This window comes from Galeopterus variegatus, unplaced genomic scaffold (genome assembly GCF_000696425.1).
Source record: "Galeopterus variegatus unplaced genomic scaffold, G_variegatus-3.0.2 Scaffold2318, whole genome shotgun sequence".
In the NCBI taxonomy this organism is placed as follows: Eukaryota; Metazoa; Chordata; class Mammalia; order Dermoptera; family Cynocephalidae; genus Galeopterus; species Galeopterus variegatus.
This window is the reverse complement of record NW_007728429.1, coordinates 232,175-243,478: the sequence shown is the minus strand read 5'-3', so window position 1 is coordinate 243,478 and position 11,304 is coordinate 232,175. Positions and strand designations below refer to the sequence as shown.

At 46.4% G+C, this 11,304-nt stretch overlaps 1 protein-coding gene across 1 annotated transcript in view; it reads right to left on the bottom strand.

Annotated features, from left to right (window-relative positions):
- KLHL38 (kelch-like family member 38) overlaps positions 1-6,747 on the bottom strand; it is a 26,046-nt gene extending 19,299 nt beyond the window's left edge. Inside the window, exons 1-2 of the mRNA XM_008581296.1 lie at positions 5,380-6,747; positions 168-364 (exon numbers count right to left, since the gene is read on the bottom strand). Coding sequence (XP_008579518.1) covers positions 168-364; positions 5,380-6,729 — 1,547 coding nt within the window. The 5' untranslated portion in view covers positions 6,730-6,747. The remainder of the gene's footprint in view (positions 1-167; positions 365-5,379) is intronic.
- Between the last annotated feature and the right edge of the window lie 4,557 nt (positions 6,748-11,304).

The window sequence follows — 11,304 nt, the reverse complement described above, 5'->3', positions numbered from 1 at the left end:
TTTAGAAACAAAAGTACATTTTATCATCATAACAACTCTGCGAAATAGGTATTATTTCATCCCTTGTTTACAGATAAGGACAGGGGAGAAACTTCTAGATGAGGAAAGAGCTTTGTCGGGTTGCCCACACTGCCCTGGTTGGGTGGATGTGCTTTTAAAAAGACTACCTTGTAGGACGCCATCGGTCTGTTAGTGACCCTTTTTCTGTGGGAGGTGCCAAGTTTGCATCCAGCCCAGCAACGCTCTGTTCGAACTCACCTCCCACAATGATGATCCGCTCCCCGAGCACCACGGCAGGAGCACACACGTTCTTGATCATTCTCGTTTCCATTTTGAACCATGTGTTTCTGGAAATGTGATAAACCTGAGGGGAAATAGAGTCATGGCACTGCATTTTAAAGCTAAACATTTTTTTTAACAAGACAGCAGTAGTAATGGAGAGGGTGAACTAGGAGTGAGTTTTTTCATTCTATTTTTTTCCAGTTGTTGAAATGTGGCTAGATTATTATCAATCAATAAAATGTTATTAAATAACAGAAAGAAGAATATTATTAGAAATCGATCTTTTAAGCAACCCCATGAGATCACTGGCTGCATATCTATAGGATGGACGGACAGTTCTGCATTGCAGGATGCATCTTGTTTACTATTAGAAATCGATCTTTTAAGCAACCCCATGAGATCACTGGCTGCATATCTATAGGATGGATGGACAGTTCTGCATTGCAGGATGCATCTTGCTTAGAACATTTTTTTCTTTTCACGAGAAATGGTGCAACTTGGGTATTCAGAAAACCAATGATTTTTCAGTCATTTTTATTTCTAGCTCATGTTTAAATTTCTAAATATTCCAGTGCATCTGAGAGGGTCTTAGAGCCATGAATACATTTGGGATAAATGAGCATGGCTTTTGAACAGTTCATGCCTGAAAGTCATGTGAGCCCTAGGAAAAAAAGCAGCATAAGAAAAGGAAGACCAGAGCAGAGACGGCCTGTGCCTTTGCCAGGCTCTGAAATCATGCGTCAAATGTGAATTCCCTAGAACAGGTTCTCCTATTAATGTCCTCAGTTCAAAACTCAAATGTCAAATGTATATTAGCTCATTAAGGGCAAAATTTAGCACCACAGATACAGGATAGACTTTACATTAAAAAAAAAAAAAGAATAACAACAAAAAGAAAGAACAAAAACATCTATTTACAGGGGAAATGGTGCAGTATTCTTCCCATGAAATTCTTTTCATATAAAATACAATTGCCAGCATTATTAAAGACTTTATTTTTATCGTTTTACCAAGTTTGATCTTCCCAGTCATCCTATGAGGCAGGTACTATCACTTCTTCCCATTTTTCAGATTAGACCATTGAGGCTCAGAGAGGTTAAGTGGCATTGTTACTGAGTGACAGATCCAGGTTCTCAGTCCATTCATGAAAGAAAAATCTTTCTTTTTCTTTTCTTTTCTTTTTTTTTTATGGGACCAGCAAAAGGAAAGGAAGAGAGGGACAGAGAAACGGGACATAATAGGGCTTTACTACCAAGCGAAGGTACCACCAAAAAAGTGTGCAGGTGTCTCTGCCAGAGAGAAATGCAGGTGCCCCCGACCTTCTCCTTTTCTGTCCCGGGTGGAAGCCCCTGATGGCCGTCCTCTGCCCTTTCTGTTCCACCTAGTTCGCAGGCGCTGGCTGATCCAATCTGGATATTTATGAACAGCCTCCCTGGGGTGTGTTCCTATTTTGCCCTGCCTCAGCATGCCCAAGGTCCTACAGCTAGAGTGAGTGGAAGGCTGGTCCGATTGAACCCGTGCTCTTAAACCATGACACTCATGTCCCTATCTGGAGACTTTCCTGACTGAGGCTTTAGAGACTGGAGATCTCTTGAAGTCTCTGTCAGTCCTTCAAGTCAGAGAAGCCTGAAGGAAGGCAAGTGCTAAAGACAGGGGCAATCCCAATGGCTGTGAAGCCTCGAGGTTTCATCTGAAAATATGTATAGGTGATAAACTCTTTGGAAAGTGGGATCTGGGAAGAAAAGCAAACACTGGTTGCATTTTACTTGAGTGAGTAATTGCCTCACAGCCTTCTGTTCTTTATCAGCTTCAGGTATGGTTTCAAAAATAGATTAAACATTTGCTCACAATCCTCCTAATTCCCCAGAGAGGCAAGGATAACAAAGGATGGTGTTTGAGCAGTGGAGGAAGTGATACTTTGTTATGGTAAGGGATTTGCTTAATGCCATCCAGAAACTGAGATAGAAAGAGGGCCAGGGAGAAAGGTAAACAGACACACAATTTGTATAGTAACCCCATTATGGTATTGTTCTTAAAAGAATGCATGCATGCATTACATGAATGTATCGAAATATAACTCTGTACCAATAAATATGTACAATTAACATGTTTCAATAAAAAGTTTTTTAAAAAAAGTTAATTCAGGCCTGGCTGGTTAGCTCAGTTGGTTACAGTGTGGTGTTACAACACCAAAGTCAAGGGTTTGGATCCCCATATTGGCCAGCCGCCAAACAAATAAACAAAACACTAAATTAATTCAGAACCTAAAAAAAAAAAAAAAAAAAAACCCTAAATTAATTCAGAACCCAAAAAAAAAAAAAAAACCCTAAATTAATTCAGAACCCAAAAAAAAAAAAAAAACCCTAAATTAATTCAGAACCCAAAAAAAAAAAAAAAAAAAGAATGCATGTAGATGAAGCATTCTATGAAGAAAACTCCAAACCTATGCCTGAAAATCCAAACTGCTCCCATGGAGTAACGCCAAGCATTCATTTTAAACTATACTTGAATAGTAAAATGTTCATTTCAAAGCTAGAGCTAAGTAGATAAGAAAAGCATCCAGATTAATACTTTTACCCTTTTCCTCTTCTCATTGCTGTGGTGCAAAAGGATCGCTCACAGGTTTCGTGTGTATGTGGCTTTGTAGAGATCTTGTTTGATTGTACTACATGTTTCTTTTCTTTTTTTTTTTTTTTTTGTCTTTTTTCCGTGTCCGGCAACGGATCGCAACCCTCAGTGTTGCCCCCGTACCGGACCGGGGACCGGCAACGGGATCGCAAGCCTCGGTGTCGCTCCCGCGCCTCGCTCAGCCAGTGAGCGGGAGCCGGTCTGTATGCGGGATCTGAACCCTCGGACGGGAGGGCCGCCGCGCTTCCCAAGCGGCGCACTACCCAGTGCGCCACCGGGCCGGCCCCATGTTTCTTGATACATTAGCCTAAAGCTTTTTTGAGCTTTGCATTTTATTCTTAGGAAGTTGATGACAATTTTGCAACATGAATTCACCAGCATATTTGTTGGCTCTGTTTTGGAAAATAGTCAAAAAAGAGGGCGGGGCTTTAGCTTTACATAAAAGCACTTTGTTATGTCTGTATTGTGTGGTCGTACCTTGGAGGGGAGCAGAACATGTCTCTCCCAGCTGAAGTAAAGGAGTGGGATTTGGAGCAGTATTTCTGGAAAGACTGAGAATCTACTTAGCTGGTCAGGGAGAGGCCAAAAATATGGCCTGGGGAAGTGAAGATGAGACAAAAACCTCCACTGGCACCAGCCGGTCCTAGCCATCATCATCCCTTGCCTGGGCCTCTATTTGTTTTATTTCATTTTATTTTATTTTATTTATTTTTTGCCTGGACCTCTAGAAGAATCTCCCGACTCTCCTCTGTTTGTCCACTCAGGCCCCCTCCAATCCCTTCTTTACAAGATGTCCAGCGGGAACTTCTAAAAATGCAAATTTGATGACCTCATGCCCCCTGCTTGAAAACCTTGAATGAGGTCTCATCACTCTCAGGCGACAATCCCAATTCCTTGGCAAGGCCTAGAAAGACCAGCCTCATCTCCACAAACACCCATCCCTCAAGAATGTTCCAGAATTTTTACAGGAGGGGCTCAGGCACAGCAGTCTGGGTGGAGGAGGTTGCTCAGGATAGCTTAGGAAGGGGGCCGATGGAGATGACATGAGGACCAAGAGGCACCCCTCTCTCCAGGGCTTCCCCTGGGCACGTGATCATTCTCCTCTTTGCTCTGTGTTGCAACTACCTTGTCATGCTTTCAGTTCCTTAAGGCAATGGGCTGTGCCCCCTTTGTATTTCAGGGCCTTTGTACAAGCTGTTCCCTTACCCGGGAACACTCCCTCTGCTCCAGACGCGTCTCTTGCACATTCTCTTAGCATCCACCCTCCCCGCCTCCCTCCTCTTTCATTCGTCCTCACCTGACATTCTCCTCTCCTGCTTCTCTGCTTAAGTCAGCTGAAGCCACCCTCACAGGGTCTCCAAAGTTCCCTGAATCGTAATGAGACTGGGTTAGGGCACCCCCTGTCCTCTTAGAGCACCCCTCTATTCAGCATCTGAATTGCGCTAGTCTTCCAGACTCCTTAAGGGTTAAGTGTAATTTGCTGTTCCCTCTTGGGAACAGGGCCGTCCCAGTGGTTGGTGTTTAACATAACTCTTATAAATGAACAAAGCACATCTCTGGGGTCTTCTGGATTATCTACAAAGATAAGCTCAGTGTTCAGGTTTTTCATGTCATTAGATGAACTGCAGAGGTTTCCAGAAACTTGCATAAAGTTGGAAAACACTTAATATTCTGAAATTTGACCTTTATTAATTGCACTTCTTAGAAAGCTAATTAGTGAAATTAATATCTACCTATCATTTAGGACATGAGTTCCCCAACATGGCTGCCCTTTAGAATCTCCTGGAAGCTTTTGTAAACCATACCTGTCAAGATCCCATACAAAGAGATTTGATTCAGCACATCTGAGGTCAGCACATCTAAGGGCATTTGGAAGCTGAAGTGTGGACCAAGGCTTGGGAATCTTCTTTTAAGGTCTTACTGATTTGGGTTAGAAGCATCTGTCAAATTCCTATAGGACTTCACTATCTGACATTTGATGTGTTCTAGCTTGAATTTTTAGATAATTTTTTTCTCAAATGAAGATAAACTCTTCATGGACAGGAATTGTATTTGATATACCTTTGCATGTATTACTCTTGCACAAAAAGAATTACTGAATTAAAAATCTTGCCCCAAATTCTTCTTCTTTTCCTCTCCCTCCTTTACTTCCTTCTTCCCCTGCAAATGACAAGTGTGTGTGTGTGCATGTGTGCATGTGTTCATATGCAGGCATGTATGCATGTATGTTTGTGTGCATGTAAGTGTACATGCATATGTATATGTGTTGATATGTGTATTTGCATGTGCGTGTGTGTGTGTGTGTGTGCATAAACACACTCACACACTTATAGGATGGGAAGAACGAGCCATTTACCTGAATGTAAGTGTACATGCATATGTATATGTGTTGATATGTGTATTTGCATGTGCGTGTGTGTGTGTGCATAAACACACACACTTATAGGATGGGAAGAACGAGCCATTTACCTGAATAAGGCGCACAGGGTTCTGCATGATGTCCTCTCCCCCAAAGAGGTACAGTCTTTGGTCTTTCACAGCGACAGCAGGATGGAGAACCCCAACTGGCATGCTGGCCATACTCTCCCAGACGTTGCAGATGCTGTCGTACCTCTCCAGGGAGCCCATGAGCTCTTGCCCTTCTCCAATGCCCCCGATGGAGAAGATGAAGTTCTTCTGGGCAGTGCTTCTGTGGGAGTAGCGGGCCGCCAGCATGGGCTCCCCCAGCCTCCACTGATTGAGTTTCAGGGAGAAGATGTAGACATTGTGACTGACCAGACTCTTCCCCGCATTAACAGCCATGCCCCCAAACACATAGACACTGCGGTGCAAGGTGACAGCCGAGGCCTTGTACAGCCGAGCTGGGAGTTTAGCAAGGCTCCGCCATTGGCCGGTTTGTCCATTGTATAGCAGGACGTCCCTGGTGGTCTGCTGGTTGTCCTTCCTTCCACCCAAGAGGATGAGGCAGTCTTGGTAAGAGTTCCTTGGAGGGACGTGCCATGGGGGCTTGCAGTCTGGGGTGCTGGTGCTGTGCAAAGAAAACATGTGCCTCTTGGCTGTCTCCAGGATGGTCCGGCATGTGGGTGAGGATTGAAGGAGGCTGTCATTGGCGATGAAGTGGTGGAAGAAGGCTGGATGGATGTACTGAAGCCTGACCTGCTGGAACAGGTCCTGCACGTATTGCTTCCGGGCCTGGAGGTCATGCTTGATCCAAACCATGAGGGCCTCAAACACCTTTTCCTCCTCCCCGCAGAGACCATCATCTCCCAGGTAGTCTTGCAACTCCACGGCGCAGAGCTCCTTCAGGTCTGCTGATGCAGCCACCTCTGGGAAACAGGTCAAGGCCACCTCCCTGGCTTTCTTCTTGAGGGTCTCACAGCTTAAGATTTCTGAGAGTCTGATCATGCCCAGGCAGTTGCTGGGGGCTAGCTGGCTCTGAAGGTATGAGGAGCAGGCCTCAAAGAGCTTGGGGTACTGCAGCATGGAGGCTGCCCCCATCAGGGGAAGGACGCTTTCGGCTGTGATGTGCACCTCACCCGTGTACACGTACAGGACGATCTGGTCCAGGGTTGGCGAGTCTATGCCTTTCAGCTGGACTTTGGCCTCACTGTTCTCCCGGAAATTGCTGCAGAACATGGCCTTGAAGTAGGGGCTGCTGGAGGCCAGTACATTTCGGTGGCAGGGGACCTCCCAGGTACCAGCGCAGATGCTCACATCTGTCAGCATCCTGTTTTGTCTCAAGCCATTGAGCTGCCTCAACAAGTCGGAGGAGAAGTCCTGGTCTTTGAAGAGCAGTTCATCTGGCGACTCCTCATCCATCCTACAAAGAGGGGAGGAAGTCCCAAAAGGAGCAAGGGCCAAGACTTTCTCAGCAGCCTGTGCGAAAGGGTCTAGCTGTGGGGGCTCCCAGACTCGTGCATCTACCTGCGTTCACCAGATGCTTGCAGGTATCGCCAAGAATATTGTGTAGTGAAGGCTGGAAAGGGAGGCCACCTGCACCCCAGGCCTCAAAGCCGATGCCTCAGTTTTTGGTTGTGATTAGTCTCAAAGGTGATAGGCAGATAGCATCTTCAGCTAATCTGAGAAAAAAACCCCAAACACCAAAGTTGGTGAAAGTTACTGGATTGTCCATGGCTGAAATGTTAGCCTGAAGCAAGGTAACAGTGCTGCATTCGATCAGCAGAAGTGTCCAGCCTTTCCCCAGTCTCAGCACATCCATAAATTTAGTAAAACCATCTAAACATCTCTTTCTGGGTGTTAGTCATTCCCCAAGGATGGCATTCTGGGGGTGTGGCCCTCTGGTAACTAGCCAGAAGTGAGGGATGAAAATACACTTTTACAACATATATATATATATGAGGGTACTTCAAAAAGTGCATGGAAAAATAGAATTAAAAGATAATACAGCTCTTTCCATGCGCCCTCTGGTAACTAGCCAGAAGTGAGGGATGAAAATACACTTTTACAACATATATATATATGAGGGTACTTCAAAAAGTGCATGGAAAAATAGAATTAAAAGATAATACAGCTCTTTCCATGAACTTTTTGAAGTATCCTCATATATATTTTTAAAAACATGACTTCATGGAGGCTTTCAGGTTTTATTTAAAGATGGAATAAATAGAAGCAGAGCCCAAACAGGACGCTGGTTCATTGGCTGGCATCTGGCAGTCTACCTGCAGAAGCATAAAGCATTAGGGATATTTACCTTGCTTTGCTGCAGTGATATCCACCGATGCCTGGTCTGACTTGTCCACCCGGAGAGCTTCTACCTCTGGCTCTAAGTGAAACCATAAACTCCAGGCCTTTCCTTCAGTTGGCAAATAATTTGTCCTGGGAGAGTTCTGGGTTTGTTTATGCTGAAGGCACTTTCACAGTTTTCTAGAGCTCTGTGCAAGGACGGCTGGGCAGGGAGACAGTGTATACATTCCAGGGCTAAGAATAGTTGCATATGTACTTTCCACTGTTATGACATGTGACTTTCCAGTTGCCTTTTGCAGCCACCCGAGGGCCTGTAGGGCCAGCGCATGCCCACATGCCTTGCTTCCTTGGCAAGTGTTTACATCGGCATAAATAGATCGAGAGGAACAGCTTCTCTTAGAGAAGAATTTGCCGCCCACTTGGAACCATCCTGAATCCCTTGTCTTAAAAGTGCCTGGGAATTACAGATGTCTGTAAACAGGTTATTGTGACTGGTGGAGAGTCACTGAAGATTGTTCTGGCCACGGTGAGGGGGGGTGGGTGGTCACAAGGCAAGCCAGACGTGGGCTCGTGGGTGCTGTGCCGTGGATCTTTATTTCCCACCATCTGCCAAGAAAGATCATTGAAGAGGACTGTGATTTCCTCCTGCAGGCTCCAAAGTGATGAACTCCATGACAAAAGTGTTTTTTTTTTTTTTTCTTCTCCATATTTGTTGAGTGCTCTGGAGTTTCCAGACTCATGAAAGCCCGAGCCTCTGCTGGGCCTCCACACCTCAAGAGCTCCTGCTTTGGAGTGGCAAGGCCGTGGTCCTCCTGCCACCCTGCCTCCCCCAGACACATACCGACGGTTCCTCAGATAGTGTTTTGTAGCTCAGGCTTCCTTTTCAGTTTTACTTTTCCATTTTCTCTCTTGTCCAGGAGGCTCGAGCTAGAGGCAGGAAGCAAAGCATATTGCTCCAGGGAGAGAGAGAAAAAAGAAGAGGAAAAGGAAGAGGATGAAGGGAAGGGTGGATGGAGGGAGGGAGGTGGGGGGGAGGACAGATGGGGGTGCGCAGGAGAATGATGGGGGTGATGGGGCAGGAGCAGTCTCTGATGATAAGGATCAGAACCACTACGAAGGGTTTTAGAACCACAAGAAAGCGTACCAGGGACCTCAGGTCTGTCCTGTTCCTGCCTTCAGGAAGGTCAGTGATTGTTCTATTCATGAGTGGCAGGGAAGCCTGACCTTCTCTCCTTCTCAAGTCTTGCTTGGGCAACTGCAGCAGCCTCCCATGCTGTTTTTTTTCTTACTCTAGTCTCTCTCCCTCCGATCCATCCACCCTGTCACCCCTGGAGTAGCCCCTGGCAGGGCGAGTCACAATCTGCCAGTTCCTGGCATCACGCCTTTTAATGGCTCCCCATGTCTTCTGAACTCCTTTGGAGGATTCGGATTGGTCTCTTGCCTGTTTCTAGAGTTATGTCTTCTCTCACTTGTATTCTTTTATTCTTGCTCTATCTGATAACTTACAGATCCTTGTGTGTGTCTGGTCCCCATGAGGGAGGCTGGGCTGGGCTGGCCTTTATGGGGTCCCAGGCAGGGTGGGGTAGGAAGAGTGTCTGTCACTCATAGTTGCAGATCACAGAGGAGATCATGCCCAAAAGAGGCCAGAAGGCCAAGATCAGAGAAGGGCAACCAGAATATGTCATAGGGTCAGGGGTCTGGAGGCCAGAATTGGGAGCAGGGCCTGAGCCAAGGGGATCAGAGACCACAGAGGTACAAGCAAGGAGCAGGAGAGAGGGGCTGTTGGTACAGAAGTCAGAGTTGGTGACTATTCCTGGGCTTCTGAGCCATGCTGGTGACATAACAGGTTGGTAGCCGACCTCCTTAAAGGGCCTGAGGTCCCTCTGTTTTGAGCTCTGTGCCTCACTGTGCTCTTCCCTTTGCCCTCTCTGTCCTTCCCACTGCTTCCAGTCATCCGGAGTTTGTGTATCACCCTCCAGAAGGCTTCCTTGACCCTCTCAGATGATTCTCACTCCTCTGCCCCGCTCCCCTTCCCCGTATGTACTTCTGAGGTTGCATGCCTCGTGCCTCATTGCAAGTACGTTTACCTGTCTGTGTCTCTTACTAAAGAGTGCAAGTCTCTGGACAGCAGACTCCCTGACTTAATTGTCCCCCTGCCCCCAGCCTCCAGCACAGTGCTGGCACACAGTGGTGACTCATATTTAGTTCCTGAAATGAGCTGTAAGAGAATGGGGAATGCGGAAAGACAGGGAGCTTGGTCGGGTGGGCTTCAAGCCCCCGTCTGCTGTGTGGGTTTAGCAGGGCTGCCAGGCGGTCCATAGACCACAAACGCAAATGGTGCTGTGGGATGTTCCTGAATGTCCCTCATTTTAATCAAGTCCACTAACATGCTCAATTGGAAAGTAAAATGATTGCTTTATGCAGAAGAGCAAGAGTATGTCAGGTTGGGAACAGGGCTGAGGGCCTCTCAAATCCAAAGCCAGTGCTTCTGTCCTCAGAGTCAGCACGAGGGAAAATAGCTGCCTTATTGCTCTGAAATGCCTGTATTCTCTTCAGCTGGCGAGCAAGCCAAGGGCTTGTTCTGAGGGTAATAGGTAGGGATCCTGGGAGTGAATTAATGCAGGGCCACCCACTGGCAGGGATCTTGGACAGTGCTGACTAATTAGACCTTCTGGAATCCAGCCTGTCAAGTGTTCAGATGAGCCTTGGTGTCCAATGTCAACGTCTGACCGACTTTAATAAATCTTTTGGTAATTAGACCTTCTGGAATCCAGCCTGTCAAGTGTTCAGATGAGCCTTGGTGTCCAATGTCATGTCTGACCGACTTTAATAAATCTTTTGGTTTCTAAAATTTAGAAAAAACAGGCCCCATTCTGTTGGTCTGGCCTACTGGGAGAATTCTGGCTGTACATGCAACGTCAGGAAAGACAGAGAGTCTTGGTGTTGACCTCACAGCAAACACACACGTACAACCCCAAGCCCAGTCCCAAAAGAACCTCTACCACCCACACGTAACCCCGACCGGCCTATTCACGAATCACTTTCTCTCGGAGACTTTTATACTTTCTGTCTTAACTTTCATCTAGAAGATGGCTTAGTTTAGGATCTGAACATATGGTCTCGGCGGGAGCGCCGCCGTGCTCCCAAGCGGCACACTCTCCAGTGCGCCACCGGGCCGGCCTGTAAATCTTTTGGTTTCTAACATTTAGAAAAAACAGGCCCCATTCTGTTGGTCTGGCCTACTGGGAGAATTCTGGCTCTACATGCAACGTCAGGAAAGACAGAGAGTCTTGGTGTTGACCTCACAGCAAACACACACCCCAAGCCCAGTCCCAAAAGAACCTCTACCACCCACACGTAACCCCGACCGGCCTATTCATGAATCACTTTCTCTCGGAGACTTTTATACTTTCTGTCTTAACTTTCATCTAGAAGATGGCTTAGTTTAGGATCTGAACATATGGCAACCTAAAATCAGCAAGGACATGCAGTTCTTTGTCCCTCCTTTCAACAAAAGTCAGTGCCATGATGAATCAAGTCCCAGACTTTGGGGACAAAAGGACTGGGGAGAATCTTGGCTTTTCTTCTCAATATCCGTGTGGCCTTGAGTGAGTTACTTATATTCTTCCAGGCTTGGTTTTGCCATCTGTTAAATGGGGATAACCATCCTTGTCACAGAGAAATAATGTA